The following is an 18893-nucleotide window of genomic DNA, read 5'->3' on the forward strand; positions in this document are numbered from 1 at the left end:
ATCCCTCTGTTGTGTGTCACCGCCACTCATTCCAGCCAAATCCCACCGGCCATTGTCCGTGACATTGCCCGTCTGGTCCCCGAGTGGGAGCTGCTCCTCAGGGTCACTGTTTTTCCAGCAGGTCCCCCAGGCAGCAGGAGTTTGGGATGGCCACGACTCGGCCATCCCCACAAGCAGCTCCTTGAAAAACTGCTTTCTGCCCCTTCTCCCCTTCCTACTTTTCTTTTCCTCTTATATTTTCTTTTCCCATCCTGTGCTTTCCTCTTTTTTGCTTTGCTTGACTCATCCCTTCCTACCCCAATTTCTGCTCACTCAGGATATGTTTCAGCATCATGTTGCTTTCGCAGTGCTGCTGTATCTTGAGATGGTGGAAAAAACCCTTGGCTCAGATGCCTCTGTGACCACGAGGCATCTGAAGGTCTCCTCCACCTTCTTGGAGGAGCAGCACCACCACCCCTTTGAACAGAAGGGCGCAAGACCCAGGTTGGAATTGGAAGGGGTCCAGCAACCCCATTATTCCCCAGCTCCATCCCAGCTTGACTTTGAGTTCCCAGTGAGAAAAGCATTTGCAGGTTTTTGGGGATGCTTCTGGAGCTGTTTCTTTTCCTACCAAATTTGGCCCATGATGCTTCTTCCCATCCATGCGGGTCAGGAGACAGGGAAGGGCAAAATTCGAGCTCTGCTTCCCTGATGCTGTTTTGCAAGCACACCATTTTGCAGGGGCTTAAGTCCACAAGCCAGTGGGATCTTTGGGATCTCAGGGGTTTTGGCTAATAGGATTCAGGTAGCTGCTCCTCAGCTCAGGAGCCCACGTGAGAAGGTGTCATCAGATGAATGCCAGGGCGCAGGAGAAGCTTTGCTGCTGCAGGAAAGTCTCTGAGATGTGACATTAAAAGATGAAAGGGGTAAAACGGAAAAAATCTCACTTTTAGAGGAAAAAAAGGGAAGCTCCTTTACCCTGCAAACCTGCTCTAGGCATGTGGGCTATCAGGAAGAGCCAGGGATGCCACAGCTGCAGAGATTAGATAGTCCTATGGGGAGAAAAGCTGTGTTGCAACGAGCTCTTCAACTGCATGGAGATGCAGGCTTATCCTGGGTGATGGTTGTCAGGAGGAGGGCACCAAGCAAGGGGCACATCTCAGGCTGGTTGACATTGCCCAAGTCCTGATCAGTTGAGGATCTTAAATTTAGAAGATGAGACACGTCTGGTTGTGATAATGGTTAAGGTAGAAGCTTTTTAATGTCTGTCATGTCCCTCATCCAAGGATGGGTGAGGAAAGGATGCAAGATGTGATCTGATGATAAAGTGGGAGCCAGGTGCCTTGAAATCAAAGCCCTGGTGACACTTCCACCCAGAGCCAACACAGACCTGGCAGGTCAAGCTTCCCATCGCATGGGCTATGGAGCTTTGCGGAAACCCATCCTGCTGCCAGCTGCGCTTGCTTGGAAGCCCAGGTTGCACTTGGTCCATCAGCACCACACTCACCACCTCCATCCTCACCTCCTCCAGTGTGTTGGGTCTTTCTGGTACCTCTCCCAGCCTGGGGTGAGATTTTGGAGAGTCCTGGGTGCAAGCACTGAGGACCGGTGGCCAGGGCCATTGTCTTTGCTCCTTCGGAGAGCAGTGTGGTTGGCACCTGAGATGTTGGCAAAAGCACCTTGGCTGGTGATGGTGACACCATTGTCTCTCTTCAGGGCAAAGGACGCGTGCGACGTGGTGCCTACCCCAGCCCGACGTCTCCTGTTGCTGTGCGCTTGCCCTCGGTGACAGATGTCCCTGAGGAGACCATAAACAGTGAGGAAGCCATGGAGATGGAGGTGACAGAGCAGCAGCAAGTGGCCATGCAGCAGGAGGAGAAGGTGCTGACTGAGCAGATTGAGAGCCTGCAGAAGGAAAAGTGAGTCTAACTGAGGGTTTAAGCCATGTCCCATAGCTGCAGGTTACCTATGGATGTCGCTTGACATCATTTAGTTGACGTGCTGCTCTCAGGATGACCTGGAAGACTCCATCCCTCCATGAATCTCTTGGCGTATGTGCATCCCTTTCTTCTCTTTCCCACTTTTTTGGTTCCCTTGGGTCAATGGGTTGGTTTTGGCAGGGAGGAGCTGACGTTCGAGATGCTGACGCTGGAGCCCCGCGCCTCTGACGATGAAACCCTCGAGTCTGAAGCCTCCATTGGCACTGCCGACAGCTCTGAGAATCTGAACTTTGACTCCGAAGGAGCCATCTCCGATCGCTCGGGTAAATCCAAGTGTTCTTGGGTTTATCATAGAATCATAGACTGGTTTGGGTTGGAAGAGACCTTCAGAGCTCATCTAGTCCAACCCCCCTGCAATGAGCAGGGACATCTTCAACTAGAGCAGGTTGCTCGGGTTTTTCTATAAGCTTGAGGGGGGTTTACTTGTTTCTTTCCTGCATAGAGGAAATTTAAAGCCAGCAATTTAAATGGGTGTAAAGAGGAGGGTTAAGGGTTGAAACACATGGGGACGTGGGTGGTAGCACCCAGGGTTTGGTGGGGAGGTGAGCACTCCCCCAGCACCATGCATCATCATCCTGGGTAATGATCCCAGTGAGATGCTGGGAACATTCTCCTGGCTTCATAGCATGCGTCCCCAGGGAGTGGTGCCGAGATCCTGTGTGGTTTCGGGGTGCTAATCCTCTGGTGGTCTTTCCCATCTCCTCCAGAGAGAAGCATAGCACTTACCTCCCTGCGCCCCGCCAAGGTGGAGGGGCCGAGCCGGCTGCGAAGGCACCCCAGGACGCGGCCGGACCCAGCGGACCCAGCCGACGTCTCCATCTCCTCCTCCTCATCATCCCAATCATCCACCTCCTGCTTGCCCCACCTTCCCCGGAAGCGCTTCCAGATGTACTCCAAATCGCCTTTCTACCGAGCAGGGAGTCCTGGCGAGGCCCCCGAAAGCCGGGCGAGCCCCGAGGGCTTCATGGGACCTCTCCGTTATCCTGAGGAGCGCCCTCAATTCACCACCCGTGGGACGTTCAACCCGGAGAAAGGCAAACAGAAACTGAAGAGCGTGAAAATTTCCCCCCCAAAAACCAAAGAGCCCCCAGATGGGGGGACAGGGGGGACACGCAAGAGAAACCCCGAGGCCGACTGTGCTGCCACCCAATCCCTTGTCCTCCTGGGGAGCAACGAGTTCATGGTCTGAGAGGTTCCACATCATGCACTGGAGCATCCTCCTGTCCATGCTCCCAATGGCTTCCTTGTTAACGCCAGGAGGATGAATTCCTGATTTCAAAGGCCGGGGAGGTGGGGAACGGTTTTAACGGTGGCCTTAGTGGTTAGGGGGGTTGAGGGTTTCTGGGGGGGTTGGACCGGGGATGGAGGGGCACTGGCCGGCTCCTGCGCCCTTCCCCTCGGAGCACCCCACGCCTCAGAGCGTTGCGCCGCCAAATCCTCGTGCCCAATCACCGTAGCCTGTGGGTAGGAACAAACCAAGCCTAAAACTCCTGTGGGAGTCCCAGCAGGAGTCCCAGCCAGCCAGCCAAGCCCTCCGCGCTTTAACCACCTCATCCACGCCAACGCCAAGCGCATGGAAAAGCGTTAAAATCTGCCAAAAACCACCTTATTTTTTGTGTTATTTTTTAACGTGACTTAACCACCTTCTCCTCTTTTTTTTGTTTTTGGAGACCATCAGTATTAAAAAATAATAATAATAATAATACTCAAGGACTACTTGAAGCTATATTTGTTTATAAGCTGGTTACTGGAGTTTGATGTAAATAGATATATTTTTATTTTTATTTTGTTTTCTATTTTTCCCCAAACAGAACTTTTTGTTTTTTGATTATTGTTATTTTGTGGCCGGGAAGGAGGAAGAGATGGGCTGAGCCGTCCTGCTGGTGCCATCACTGGTGTCACCATCCATCACTTGCCGCTACCACCTTGCTCTGTACATTGAGATGTACTTTGAGGTGTAATTAGCCTGATTTAAAAGCAATGCCCATAATAGGACTAATTAGAACTCAGCTCTTAATCCCTCCCATACCATCATCATCATCATCACCCTCCATGGCACCCGGAGAAGCTCCAGGTACTGGAAAACCTCTGGAAAGGCAAAATTAGGAACACCAGAGCACTAATTAGATGAATAAAGGATGGATCCATCCTGTTAGATGCGTTGGGCATTGCAGGTTGAGGCTCATCCTTTCCTGGAACACCACCAAAAAAGGGGAAAACACCAAGACCTGGGTTTTCCTGAGCATTTTGTGGTTTTCTGGGCATCTCTGCATCCCAGGGTTCAGCCAAGCTGCCCTTTGGTCCCCTCCCCCTGCCCATTGCTTTTGAGGGATGGTTTATTTATTGGGGATTTGGTTTGCTTTTATTTTACTTTTTAAAGTTTTACTTTTATTTTCATTTTCATTTTTTTCCATGGGGGAAAGCAATGGATGCGACCGGGAGAGCGGGAGCATGGGAACACCATCTGCCTTGGTGATGCATCCTGGGAGCGGAGCAAGACCCACTCAATCATCCCCCACTCACAGGGGAAAACAGGATTTTACCATCCTGAGTGGAAAATAGGGATTTTGGAACCACCCTGGGATATGCTGGGAGGCGGGTTGTGGTCACAAAAGTGAAAGATCCTGGGAAGCCACCCCAAATTTCCCTAGAGCTGGAAATAGTGGGAGCATCCCTGTGCTCTGCACCAAAACCAGCCATTTTTGAGCACCTTTATCTAAAACCCAAGGAATGCTCCTCAAAGTTGCTCCGAGTGAGGGTGTCCCTGTGGGAGGGCCGAAGGGCTCCATCCTCATCCTCAGTTTTCCCAACACAGCGGCATGAGCACAGCAGGGACAGCAGACCTGGCTTAGGCAGCGCCTCCAAGTACATATATATGTGTATGTGTGTATTTCTTTTCATATATGTATTTCCCTTATATATAGATATTATATATATAAAGAAAATATATGTTAAAGAATATATATTCTATATATAAAGAAAATTGACCTATGAAAGACTATGTATATTCTATATATAAAGAAAGTATATGTAAAATAATATATAAAGAATAAATATGTTTCTTTGTATGTTTTTATTTCTTTTATATATAATACATGTTTGTATATAAAGAAATACGAGATATATGCTACATTTAAAGACTATATATTTCTTTATGTATTTTGTATATAAAGAAATATATATAAAGAATAGATGAAGAAAATATATTTCTTTGTATATATTATAAAATAATATATAGAGAGAAATATAAATATAGAAAAAATATACTGTGTATAAAGAATATATGTCTTTATGCATATGTTTATATTTCTATGTAGAGAAATATATATAAAATAATATATATACCATGTATAAAGAATATATTTCTTTATATATAGTATATGTTTCTGTATAAAGAAATATATGTACAATAAATATATACTATGTATAAAGAAATATATGTCAAATAGATGCGTACTGTATAAAAAGAACATGTATTTCTTTATATATGTTTTCCTGTATTTCTTCTATATGTATAAATGTGTGTATGTTTCTTTATATAGATTTATATATTTCTTTATATAGAGCATATAGTTCTCTAAGTACATATATGCCATATATGAAGAATATATGTTCATATATTTTATCTCTATTTCTTTGTATATGTAAGTGGAATATATATGGAATATATATAGAAAATATATAGAATATATATAGAAAACATTTCTTTATATATATTATATATTTGTGTATATATATAAAGAAAAAGGGTAGAAAAGAAATATACGCAAATATAGATATATATGTGTAAAATCCAGGCCAGGCAGGAGCTGAGCTGCAGAACGGGGGTTCCAGGGCTCCAGGCAACGCATCCCCCCAGCATCTCCCACAGCCCCTTCCCAGCCCCTCCTGCAAGCCAAGGGATGGATTTGCGGCACGAATGTACTTACTACTGGAGCGGAGGAGCAGGGCACATGCGGTCAAGTGGTGGTGGTATTATTATTATTATTATTATTTTTCATGGAATTTTTTTTAAGTAATTTATAAGTCTGCTGCGTGTAAATTAAAACCAGATCTGTATTGTATGAGGATATATTATCCTGTGTCACCCACGCTAGGAATGGTTTAAAAAAGGAGAAAAAAAAAAAAAAAAAACCAGAGAAATAAAAGTGTACTTCTGTAAAGGTGAAGCAGTTGTGGTGCTGGTGACACCCAAAGCACTGTCGGGTTTGGGGGCTTGGGGGGCTTTTCCCTTCTGCTCTCAGCCTGTCATGTGGTTAAAGTGCAATTGAACAAAGCCCCCGCCCCCAGTGTTTGATGTCATATATCATAATAGATTCTAATTTTGCTTATTTCTATGCAGATTATTTCTGTTTCTCATGTACAGATTTTTTCCTATTTAGATAGTTTTCAATTTATTTATTCAGATTATTTTCATTTTATTTATATTGAGATTATATTATTTATATTTCATAAATATATTTAATTTATATTTAAAATATAATATATATTTTATTTAAAATATATTTAATTTCTATTTAAAATATGATACATAATATAAATTATATATTTATATAATATAAATATATTATTTATATTATATTTCATTTTTATTTATATATTTTCATTTTATTTATATTTATTCACATTATTTTAAATTTTTTTTCCATTCAGATTATTTCTATTCAGATTATTTTCAATTTATTTCAATTCACATGATTTTTATCTTTATATTCAGATTATTTCTAATTATATTGGCTGAGATAATTTCAATCTATTTATCTTCAGATTATTTATTCTATTCTGAATTCTATTCAGATGATTGAATTCAGATCCCTTCAGTTTGGTTCCATTTGCATAATTTATTTTCAATTTCTGCTCAGATCATTTTAGATTCTTTATTTTCATTTATTTTCACAATTCAGATTATTTCTCATCAACTTGTTTTCACTGACATTCTTTCTAGTCAGATTCTTTCTTTTTCAATTTATTTGTAGTCAGATTATTTCATCTTATTTACAATTTTCTTAGAGTCATATTATTTCATTCGTATTATTCATATTCAGATAATTTATTTTCAATTTATATTCTGATTCTTTCAGATTCTTTCTTTTCACTCTACTTATATTCAGATTCCTTTCAGTCAGATTATTAATTCCAATTTTTTCCAAACAGATCGTTTATATTTATCTTAGTTTTATTCAGATAATTTCTTTTTAATTTATTTGTCTTCAGGTTGCTTCAATTTTTTTATTTTCATTTCATTTTTATTCAGAATATTTTATTCAGGGTATTTCTCATCAGATTATTTATAGTCATTTATAGTCAGAGAATTTATTTTCAATTTCTTTATATTCAGATTATTTCATTTTATTTCTAGTCACATTATTTTTATTGATCTTATTTTTATTCTGATTGCTTAATTCCTATTATTTAATTCCAGTTATTTCATTTTACTTGAATCTCTCCTATTTATAGTCAGATAATTTATTTTAAATGTACTTCTTTTCAGATTGTTTATTTCTATGTTATCCATTTACAGGCGCGAGGACACTGGCTGCAAACCCTCCTCTTTATTCCAGGTATAAAACTGGGGGGCAGAGCAGGAGCCCCCCAGGACAAGGCTCAGTCACTGCGGGTCCTGTGGGATCACAGAGCTGAAGTCGCACCCTGTGGGTGAGGGGCAGTGATTGTGTGACCAGTGTCACCCCAAGGGCTGGCATCACCCCTGGGCTGGCGTCACCCCAAGCCAATGTCACCCCTGGGCTGGTGTCACCGCTGGCCACTGTCACCCCTGGTCAGTGTCACCCCTGGGTTGGCGTTACCCCTGGACAGTGTCACGTCTGCTCAATGTCACCCCTGGGCTAGTACCAACCCCAGGATGGCCATCATCCCTGTGGCCAGTGTCACCTCTGGGCTTGCATTATCCCCAGCCAGTGTCACCCTTGGACTTGTGTCATGCCCTGGGCTAGTGTCACCCCCAGGGTGTCATCATCCTTGGTCAGTGTCACTCCTGGGCTGGTGTCATGCCCCCCCCCGCTGGTGTCACCCCTGGGTGGTAGTGGGTCCCCATGGGTGCTGTTGCCTCAGCAAGGGCATCTTGCCTGGGTCTGTGGGTTTCTCTAGCGTTCGGGACATCAGCACCCGTCAAGGCACCCACCCCAATGAGATGCTCCTGGTGCTTCTGGCACCCACTTGGGGACATGCCCCTGCCGCCAGCTGTCCCCGGTGAAGCTGGCCCCACACCCCAGCTGCCGGCAGCATCCCATAGTCCTGACCACCACCCCGGAGATGGGAGCATGGGCACCTTCACACCCTGCAGCATCCCGGGGTGACGAGACCCAGGGTGGAGGTGACAGGGTGTCAATGCAAGGTGACATCGGGCTGGGGGAGGTCAGTTCTTGAACATGTCACACAGCAGCTTCTCCATGGGGGTGTTGCCAATAGTGCGGCGGAAGAAGAGCAGCTCCACGTGCTCGGAGGAGATGAAGCGCAGCGCTGGGAGGAGCAGCAGCAGCTTCCCAAACCTGGGGGCACAGCAGTGGCCATGGGTGGGTGTCCCTCACCCCTGGTGTCACCTGTGGACACGTGGGGACGCGGTACCTGACAGGTTGCCCAGGGTAGTGAGAACGGTTGTGCTGGCCCAGCATCACCTGTGACTGGTCCTGCAGGTTCTCCACCTGTTCAGGGTCCTTCAGGCCACGGGTCTCTGTAGGAACAAGAGTGTGAGGGGTGGTTTGGGGGCACGGGGACGGGCAGCGGCAGTGCTGGTGGGTCCCCTCACCTGGTTTGAAGAGCACCACGGCCTTCATGCAGGCAAATTCGGTGGGGTCAACAGCCAGTGCCTTGAAGCGGCCGAGGGTCTCCTGCAGCGCCCGGACATCCAGGGCAGCTGGCAGCAGCTTCCCAGGTGCCGGCTCAGGGACAGCCAGCAGCGGGCAGCTCTCCAGAGGCATGGACCACTGGATGGCACAGAGCAGGAACAGCTCACTCCACGCTTCCTCCAACAGGATCACCTGGGGACAGGGCAGGAACCCCAAAAACCCATCACCCCCAAAGCCTCCAGCATGGTTGGTTGGGTTGGCATCTTACGATGGGGTGGGACCCTGCGGTGGATGTTGGCATGCTCCAGCCATCCCCATCCCACTGGTTGCCTGTGTTTTTGGGGTTCCCCTTTGACCCATGGAAGTCCCCAGCCCCACCTGGTCGCGGAAGGGCAAGTTGGAGAAGACAGGCAGGTTTTTGGCCCATTTCACAGCCATGAAGAGGAGCCGTGCAGAAGTCTCATAGACGTTTTCGGGGCTGGCCGCTGGGTATGGTGCTACCTGGTACTCGCTGGCTGCCCGCTCCGGCTCGCTACCCGTCACATCCACTGTCTCATCAGCTGCAGGGACAGAAGAGGACATTGGTGGTCGCCACACCATGGGGACAACCCTCTTCCTGCCATCAGCCACCCACCGTCCTCGGGCTCCAGCTTGGCGCAGGTCTCGGCCGTCATTAGGCTGGCCATGAAGCGATGGTTGGTAGGCGGTGTGGTCGCCCGGGGACCCGGGGTGACAGCGACAGTGGCACTGGGACCACAAGGAGCTGGGCAGGGGGTCGGGGGCACCTCACGGGTGGTGGCCACGTGCTCAGGGGGCAGCTCGGCATCCAGCTCGATGTTGTCCAGCCGGACCTGGGCCGTGCTGCGGGGCTGGCGCTCGTTCTGCACAGCTGCAGGGACGTGGTGGCATCAGCACCAGCCACATCGCTGACAGCCCCTGCCACCTGTGTGTCCCCACAACGCGTCTCACCGTCCTTGTTCATGCCGGCTTGCAGGCACTTCTTGAGCCGGCAGGCCTGGCACTGGTTGCGGTGCGCCTTGTCCACCGGGCACAGCCCTGTCCCCGCCTGGCACCTATGGGAGAGGTGGTACCTGACTGCAGTCCCTGGGGTGGCTCCTGTCCCTGGGCGGGCCCTGACATGGGTGACATATCCTGGGGGTGCTTTGTCCCTATTGGGTGTCTTGTCCCCCTGCAATGGGTTTCCTCCACCACAGGGTGCCACCCTGTTAGGCACCCTGTCCCCAGTGGGTGCCCTGTCCCAGTAAATACCCTACCTTGATGGGCGTCCTGACTCCATGAGGGTGCCCTTGACCCCCCAACCCAGGCCCCTGCCCCATTGGGTGCCTGTCCACTGGTCCCTGCCCTGCTGGGTTCAAGTCTCCCTGAGTCCTTGCCATGTCCAACCCCATGTCCCTGTTATACTTGGTGTCCATTCCCTGAGTCCCTTTCCCACTGGGTGCCTGTCCCCAGGGTTCCTACCCAATTGGGTGCCTGTGCCCCCAGTCCCTACTCCACTGGCTGTCCAACCTCATGTCCCTGTCCCACTTGGTGTCCACCTCCTGGCTCCCTCTCCACTGGGTGCCTGTCCCCATGGTCCCTACCCTTTTGGGTGCCTGTCTCCTTAGTTCCTGCCCCATTGGGTGTCCAAGCCCTCAATCCCTGCCCTACTGGGTGCCTGTCCCACTGGTCTGTGCCCCACTGGGTGTCCGTGCCCTGGGGTTCCCACCCTGTTGGCTCAAGTCCCTTTAGGGTCCCTGTCCCTAGGGTATTCACTGGGACAGGGCACCCACTGGGGACAGGACATGCACTGGGACAGGGCACCTTTGGGAACAGAGTGCCCTGGGACAGGGTGTCCCAGATCCTTGCCCTGCTGGGTGCCCATCCTGTGGGTCCCTACCCTGCTGGGCACCTGTCCCCCTAGTCCTTGCCCTATGCCCTATAACGTGTCCACCCGCTGGGTCCCTGCCCCGTGCGGCCCTTTCATCCCTGTGCCAACCTGTAGATGAGCTTCCTGCGAACGCTGCGCTTGAAGAAGCCACTGCAGCCGTTGCAGGCGTAGATGCCATAGTGCTTCCCACTGCTGGTGTCACCACACACCTTGCACAGCAGCACGGGGCTCAGCGCCTTGCCAGGGGCTGGGCTCAGCCCTGCGGGAGAGGAGCCACCACATTCAGGGTGACTCAGGACACCCCAATGTCCCTCATCCCTCCTGTCTCCCTGCTGCTCCGCAGCATCCTTGTGATGGGGTGGCTCCCATCTCTGCTGGTCCAGCCTAGGTACATGGATGGGGACATCTCAAGGACTACAGGGATTGCACATCCCTGTAGTGGATGTTCTGGGGCATATTCCCTATGCCCCAGAACCCAGGATGCTGCCAGCAGAGCTCTCATAAGCCTTTTTAAAACAAAAGGGGATGAAATGGCATCCCTTGGGATGGGGAATCCCAGAGAAGGGCCACAACCAGAGGTGTCCTGGAGAAGGATTATGGCTGGGACCCCAGGGCACAATGAGGACAACAATAAGGACCATGGGCATCATGGAGAGGGTTGGGGCTGGGAACTACAGGCATCCCATCCCAGAGAAGGACCACAATGGGGACTCTCTGCACCTTGGAGAAGGATGATAGCTGAGGACCCCAGGCATCCTTCAGAAGTACCATGATGGGGACCCCAGCCATCCTGGAGGACCACAATGGGGACATTCTGGAGCATTCTGGAGAAAGGTCATGATGGGGATCCTGGGTGTCTTGCAGAAAGACTACAACGGGAGCCCCAAACATCCCAGAGAAGAACCATAATGGGGATGCTGGGTGTCTTGGATATGGATCGTGATGGGAAACCCAGCCATCCTGGAGAAGGACTGTGATAGAGACCCTGGGCATCTTGGAGAAGGACCATGACAGGGACTGAAAGCATCCAGGAGAAGGACATGATGTGGACCCTGAGCATCTTGGAGAAAAACTACAGTGAGGGACCCCAGGCATCTTAGAGATGGACCATGAAAAAGACCCCAAGTATCCCAGAGAAGAACCACAATGAGGAACCCCAGGGACCTTGGAGACTGACCACAATGAGGACCCCACCACTGCTGCGGTCCCACCGTGTCCCACCACCTCTTACCCGTGGGGCTCTCCTCCAGGCCGGTGCTCACCCCCGACCCCGCTGGCGATGCAGCCATCCCGTCCGCGGCGTTCCTGACCAATCCCTGCAGGTGCAGGTGCCTGGGCTCTGGCGAGGGTGGGTGCTCCGGCAGCTCTGCAGGCAGCGCGGCTCGCTCTTGCTCTCTTCAAGGCAGCTTAGGAGCGGGTGCTGTGTAAGCAGCCGCCTCTTTGTCACCCCCTTAATCTTTAGTGTCTGCGAGGGGCGGGGGGGATCAATCAGCCACGCGATGAAGAATTAACAAGGTGCTGAGCCCCAGCCCTGTAACCCTAAACCCACGACACCCAACACCCCCCGTGTGCTGCCACCCGCACTGTGTCACCCTGCCACCGCCTGCACCCCACCCAGCACTGCAGGGCTGAGATTGCGGCCATGTGGGACACCGGGCTTGGGGTAGGGACCCCTGCATGCATGTGTGTGTGTCCCTCTTTGGGACCCACCAGGTCCTATAAGCGCATAAGCCCTTCACTAAGGCGGTTAGAGGGGAATAACGAAACGTGGTAATTAAAGGGGGTGATTTCCCTGCCCCCAAGTAATTAACTACCAGCCTTGACAGTGAGAGGAAGGGGGATGCTCGGAGGGCCCCCACCCCCCACCCCGTGCCTCAGTTTCCCCCCCTGGGCTGCTGACACGGCAGCGGGTGGGGGCCGGTAGCCCTGGGGTTACGCAACTGCCACTAAACCGTCATCGTGACAGGGCAGCACAATTTGGGATTTGAGGCTTTAGCTGCTAAACCCCCCTGCCCAGCAGAGGGGATGGCGGCCGCTGTCACCCAGCCCAGCTGGTCCCCAGGGATGGGCCAGCTTGCGGCTGGGGGTCCCCAGCCCCTGTGTCATCCCAGGGGGGCGCTCAGCCTGTGGCCCCCACGGAGGTGTGCCATGGGATGGGCCATGGCAACAGTGACACAAGTGGATCAGGTGGCTGCAGGTCACCCCTCCATCATCCCTGCCTGCTGCCTGGCTCCATCCACACTGCCTACAACATGCCTCCACTTCCCCCGCCTGCAGCCTGGCTCCATTATCCTGCCTGCAGCATTGCTCCATCACCCCTGCCTGCAATACTGCTCCATGTTCCCCTTCCTGCAGCATTGCTCGATCATCCTGCCTGCCTGCAGCCTGGCTCCATTATCCTGACTGCAGCATTGCTCCATTACCCCTGCCTGCAGCATTGCTCCATTACCCCTGCCTGCAGCATCACTCCATTACCCTGCCTGCAGCACTGCTCCATCACCCCTGCTTGCACCATTGCTCCATCACCTTTGCTTACATCACTGTTTCATGTTCCCCTGCCTACACCATTGCTCCGTGTTCCCTGCCTGCAGTATTACTCCATGTTCCCCTGCCTGTAGTATTACTCCATGTTCCGCTGCCTGTATCACCCCTGCACCCCTGGAACCACCTGTCCTCCCAGGGTGCCCCGTCCCACCCTGCAGCCCCCATGCCGTGGTGGGCCCCATCCTGACCCAGATCTCTGACAGCACCATCTGCGGCCGCCCTCCTCCCTCCACAGAATTATGACGCTGGGCTAATGCGGCAGGAGCAAGCTGTCACCTCGCCCTGCCTGGTCCCTGCCCTCAGCTTAGGTGCCTCCAGCCCCTGCAGCGCACCTTCACCCATGGGTGACACAACTCCACAGTGCTCGAGGGGTGTCAGCCCACCCATGGGTGATGCAGGGACCCAGGTGCCTGGTGCCAGCGGATGGCAGTACTTGCTGAGTCGGCTAATTTGCCCATCCCCTCCTCGCTGTCGGGTAAAAGCCAGCTCCGGAGCAGGGATTTGGGATGGGGATTAGCCAGGCCAACCATCTGCTGCCGGCCAATCATCAGCACACCCAGGAAAGCCAATAATTCCCAAAATATGGTTTCCCACCCCATTTGTCCATTGGGTGCTGACCCCAAGGTGGGCTCCTCATCAAGTAGCACCCTGGAGCTGAGCACTCCATGAGCACCCAACTCAGGCACCCAGGGGAACTCCTCCCGGCCCATTTCTGGGGAGCACCCCAAGCAGGCCTGAGGCCACAGGCGAGAGGCTGCAGCGGCAGGTGGGGGTGAAGGAGCAAACGTTAAAGCCTGCGGCGGGGCCGTGACTCAGCTCCGTGACAGATGCTGGGGCAGATGCCATGGGATTACCCAGCCTAAAACCTGGGGCTCTGCCCCCGCCCCAAGGCACAGAGCATTTAATTACTAATTTACTAATTACCCAAAGATGCTGGTGATGGGCTTGAAATCTGTGGTCGGGAGAAGCCTCAGGCCTCTAGCCACCCTAATCCCACCGGCTGTGGGGAGCTGGTGGATGAGCCCTGGGCAGGGGACAGCATGGTTGAGGACATAAGGTGTCCCAGGGAAGCACCAACTGTGCTTCAACTGTGACACAGGGTGGTGGGGAACAGGAGGGGACAGCAGGAACAAGATGGGGATGGTGGGGACCGGGAGCAGGTGATGGGACCAAGGAAAGATGGTGGGCATCAAGAAGGGACAACAAGGATCAGAAAGGGATGGTGGGGACCAGGAGGCGACAATAGGGACCAAGAGGAGATGACGGGAATCAGGAGGAGACATTGGAGTCCAAGAGGAGATGATGGGGACCAGGAGGTGATGATAGAGATCAGGAGGAGCCAATGGGGATGAAGGGGACCAGGAGGGGACAACAAGGTTCAGGAGGGGGTGATGGGGACCAGGAGGAGGGGATGGGGACTGGGAGGGGATGATGAGGATCAGGAAGGGACAATAGGAACCTCGGTGGTTTCATGGTGACCAAGAGACAACAATGGATGATGAAGAGCAGAAGGTGATGGCAGGGACCAGGATAGATGGTGGAGACCAAGACAGGATAATAGGGACCATGTGGGGATGATGGGGACCAGGAAGAGACAATGGTGACACAGACGGGCCAAGGGAACCTAGAGGCATCATGAGGAGATCATCATGAGCCACTAGTGAGGACCAGGAGGAGATGGTGCAGACCAGGAGGGGATGATAAGGAGCAGAAGGGGCTGGTGAGAACTGGAGGGTACATCAGGATGGCACAACAGGGACCAGGAGAGGATGGTGGGGATCAGGAGGGGATAAGAGCAAGCAGAAGAAGGCACGGAGGTCTGGAAGGGTTCAAAATGGACTAAAGGTGGCTGGGAAGGGTTAACAGAGCCTCTGGCTCTGAGCTGTGCCCAAGCAGGCTCCGGTTTCAGCTGTAATTAGCTCTTGTTTGTTGGATGATAAATGATGCTTTGGCATTGCCTGATGACAGAGGTTGACAGATCCCACATCACCCGCTCAAAGCCCTGCCAAAGCCACCACTGACCCCACAGCATCAAGATTAAAGTTTAATGTGACTCTGGAGCTGACCCCAGGCATGCGCCACCCTGGGGACAGGGGCTAGGGAGAGGCTGGTGGCCTGGCAAGAGGCTTTTTGGCACCAAGAGGTGTTACAGCACCAGCAGGTGGCCATTGGCTATCGGTATATTGGCCACAGGGCCGTTTCATGCCTCCTTCAGGGTTACCAAGAGGTTTGTTGATTAAATGTCACACCAGGTTGGGTTGGGCCCCCTTAGACTGGCCCCATGGGATGACTCCGTGCCATGGTGGGGCCGGTCCGTGTGGTCCGGGCACATTCCCGGGCATTGGTGGGTGCCAAGAGCCACCGTGGTGCTCACTGGGGCGGGCTGAGGGCCTGCCCTGCGTCCACCTTTGGAGCAGCAGCTGCCCGGGGACCACGGTGGAGCAAGGGGACCTCGGAGGCACCCCAAGGTGAGGGAGCAGGGCATGGCATGAGTGCCAGGGCTGGCATGGTGCTTGCTTGGGCTTCGGCAGGGAGACGTGACACCACAATTGTTTGGGGACACAGAGGTCCCCAGGGTGAGGCTGGGCATGGGCCCGTGTCCCCAGCTTCTGGACATCATGTTTTCTTCTTGCAGATGAACCTCCTCGCCCAGGTAAAGGAGGAGCTGGTGGGAAAGCACCTGCACCCAGCCAGTGCCACCCCCCTACTGTGGCACCCGGCACCCAGGGACCCTGCAATGGGGACATGACTGATGCTGAGTCTGGGGGTGCAAGGGGCAGTGAATGGGTGCTGGGAGGCTGCTCTGGGCTGCAGAGGGGTGTTACCAGGGTGTGTGCCAGCAAGGGTGGGTGCTAGAATGGGGGGTACCAGCGGAGGGGGGTGCCAGCAGGGATGGGTGCCAGCGGGGATGGGTGCCAGCAGGGAATGGGTGCTAGCAGGGATGAGTGCTAGCAGGGAATGAGTGCCAGCAAGGATGGGTGCTAGCAGGGAATGGGTGCCAGTAGAGATGGGTGCTAGCAGGGAATGCGTACCATCAGGGATGGGTGCTAGCAGGGACGAGTGCTAGCAGGAAATGGGTGCTAGTAGGGATGGGTCCCATGCTTGCTCTGCCCCTCTCCCCACAGATGAGCTCCCTGGTGCAGACCCTGCGAGCCTGGGATGCGCCACTCCTCCAGCCCCAGCGCTGGCTGGGCTCCTGGGTGCAACAGGTTTGGGGTGTGGGGACTGGGCAGGGGGTGGCATCAGTCCGGGCAGGGGCTGAGCCATGGCACTGGTGCCCTGGGTCCCATCTCCCAGCACCACTGGGGCTGACACCGAGTGTTTGTTCTTTCAGGTGAGCAGCTCCAGGCAGGTAAGTGCTGGCGTTCCCTCTGTATCCCGCAACACCCGTCTCACCCCTGGCACAATAGGGCCAAATCCTGCATGCCCTGCCTCTTCCTCAGCACCCATGGGGTGCTCAACACCTAGAGGAGGTGGTCCCTTCTTGGGGGTTTCCCCATCCATTGAGACTCAAACTGTGCCCAAACCACCAAGAGGATGGGGGATGAGCCAGTGGGTCAGTGATGCTGCCGGTGTCCCCAGGGTACCGGTGGCCCTGAAACACAACTGGGTCCCCAGGCGGTAGCCGGGGCAGCGAGCACAGCGGCGTTCTTCCTCTGCGAGGGGCTGCTGGGCCAGCACTTCAATGTGGTCCCCAATGGGGTGTCCGAGCCCCAGCCTGGGGACCTCTTCCTCTTCCCACTGGCCTCGGGGGGCCCTGGCTGGTGGGGAGCCCACGCTGGTGTCTACTGTGGTGATGGGGAAATCATCCATCTGGAAGGTGAGCCCCAGGAGGTGGTCATGGTGTGGGGATGTCCCCATGGAAGCGACATGGGGTACAGCATTGCCTCCACCCCACAGGCAGCTCAGGGATGTCCCCATCGGGGATTGTGGCCAAGCACAGCAAGAGCCACCTCCTGCGGACACGGGGCCTGGCCAAGGTGCTGCGGAGGAAGGGAGGGATGGACACGGCCACGCTGCAGCAGCGCATCCGGGTGGCTATGGACCAGCCGGTGGAATATGACGCTGTCACCTGCAACTGTGTCCACTTCGCCCTTACCCTGCTGGGGCTGGGCCAGCTCGCTGGCGCCACGGTGGGTGCCACCACCCTGGGAACCCTGACACCCTCCCCGGCCGTGTGTCACCACAGCTCATCTTGTCTCCCAGGCGTCCCCAGCACTGCAGTGATGGAGGCGGCGATGTGCTCGGGGACACATCCTGGAGCACCTTCAAGTGCTGGAGCTGGAGCATCCTTCCCTGGAGAACCAGTGTTGCTTTGTCATCCCTTTACGTAGCAATAAATGGTTGAATGGAAACCCTGCACCAACCCAGTTTGATTTGTGGTTTTTTGCAGGATTCCCAGGAGGGCTGGTGGGAACCCATCCGCATGGGCAGGAAGGGCAGGGCAGCAGGATAGGGGAGGTCATTTCTGCCTATGAAGCTTAATTGGCGTGCATTGATGAGATGCTTTATTACAATTTGCTACCTGAAACGTACCTGTTTTCCCTCGCTCCTGCATGGTGGGTGAGAGCCGTCCGAGCAGCAGCCAATCACTAGGGCTGCTCCAGTGCCCAGGAACAGCAGAACTAAAACATTGGCAGTAGCAATAATCACCTGAGAACAACAACAACAACAATAACAACAACAACAATAATAATAAAAATAGAAGAATGTCACCTATGATAAGAATAATATAATTTCATGTAATACTATACATAATATTTATAACATACATCATATATAATATACTATGTACCATATACTATGTCATGTAGAATGTAGAATGTATCATATATTATGATAGAATATAGAATACGATGGAATTAATATGATCTGAAATGTAATGTTATATAACATTATAGATAACATTACATAATAATATAACATATACAACATAACATGTATAACATATAACCTATTATTTATAACATAACAAACATATATAACATGTAACATATATAATGTACAATGTATAATATTATACATAACATCACATAACATCTAATATTATGTGACACATAACATATATAACACTTTTAATAACATACGTTTAATGTGTAATGCATAATTTATAACATTTACCTAGCATATATTATATCATATATGGACTACGTATGTCCCTGACATGGCAGGGGGTTGGAACTAGATAATCTTAAGGTCCTTTCCAACCCAAACCATTCTATGATTCTCTAATATAATATTATAGAATATAGAATATATATAATATAATCTAGTATATTATAGTGCAATGTAATATATAAAATGTAATTTGTGGTATATATTATGTAGCATATAATATATATAGTATATAATATATAATGTATACTATATATATGTACGAAATACCGTATTATGTATGAAATAATATAATGCAATGTAACATGATATGGTATCACATGATTTAATATAATCTGATATAATTTGAATATGTATAATTGTATAATCTATTATGATGTATGACATATAACCCAAACACTACTAATAACACCTTGAATCACTCCCGTGTTACCGCTGACTGGCACCGAACCCGCGCGGGGTGCGGGGCTGGGGACCCCGATGGAAGCGGGGCGCGGCCGCGGAGCATCCCCGGCGGCCGAGGGGCGCGGGCAGCGCTGGGCGGTCCCGGCCCCGCGTGACGCT

The 18893-nt window shown here is 51.6% G+C and overlaps 2 protein-coding genes across 14 annotated transcripts in view; one reads left to right on the top strand and one right to left on the bottom strand.

Moving 5' to 3' along the window:
- The window catches only part of MYO9A (myosin IXA), a 189824-nt gene extending 183682 nt beyond the window's left edge, over window positions 1-6142 (top strand). For all 12 annotated transcript variants that reach the window (XM_030496909.1, XM_030496904.1, XM_030496907.1 and 9 more), the window contains 3 exons: window positions 1696-1898; window positions 2100-2242; window positions 2687-6142. In XM_030496909.1, coding sequence (XP_030352769.1) covers window positions 1696-1898; window positions 2100-2242; window positions 2687-3168 — 828 coding nt within the window. In that variant the 3' untranslated portion in view covers window positions 3169-6142. The remainder of the gene's footprint in view (window positions 1-1695; window positions 1899-2099; window positions 2243-2686) is intronic.
- A 1388-nt stretch (window positions 6143-7530) lies between these two features.
- Window positions 7531-18852, bottom strand: NR2E3 (nuclear receptor subfamily 2 group E member 3). Of its 2 annotated transcripts, XM_030496928.1 has the most exons (10): window positions 18742-18852; window positions 17751-17867; window positions 11902-12135; window positions 10779-10929; window positions 9752-9855; window positions 9417-9671; window positions 9161-9342; window positions 8743-8974; window positions 8562-8667; window positions 7531-8485 (listed from the first exon to the last, which is right to left on the bottom strand). In XM_030496928.1, exons 3-10 carry the CDS (start codon window positions 11957-11959, stop codon window positions 8353-8355), a joined length of 1221 nt encoding a protein of 406 aa, XP_030352788.1. In that variant the 5' UTR covers window positions 11960-12135; window positions 17751-17867; window positions 18742-18852; the 3' UTR covers window positions 7531-8352. The 2 variants fall into 2 exon arrangements, with proteins under 2 accessions (XP_030352788.1, XP_030352787.1); XM_030496927.1 differs by lacking the exons at window positions 17751-17867; window positions 18742-18852 and having other exon boundaries at window positions 8562-8974; window positions 11902-12055.
- Between the last annotated feature and the right edge of the window lie 41 nt (window positions 18853-18893).

This window comes from Strigops habroptila, chromosome 9 (assembly GCF_004027225.2).
Source record: "Strigops habroptila isolate Jane chromosome 9, bStrHab1.2.pri, whole genome shotgun sequence".
In the NCBI taxonomy this organism is placed as follows: Eukaryota; Metazoa; Chordata; class Aves; order Psittaciformes; family Psittacidae; genus Strigops; species Strigops habroptila.

What these genes read in the sequence shown, in the direction of transcription:
- NR2E3 (XM_030496927.1), bottom strand. Translation starts at nt 11,959, where the DNA reads ATGGCTGCATCGCCAGCGGGGTCGGGGGTGAGCACCGGCCTGGAGGAG. An exon ending in CCTGGAGGAGAGCCCCACGG is followed by an intron (nt 10,930 to 11,901) that starts GTAAGAGGTGGT and finishes CCTCTCCCGCAG; the next exon opens with GGCTGAGCCCAGCCCCTGGC. An exon ending in CGCAGGAAGCTCATCTACAG is followed by an intron (nt 9,856 to 10,778) that starts GTTGGCACAGGG and finishes CCTCTCCCATAG; the next exon opens with GTGCCAGGCGGGGACAGGGC.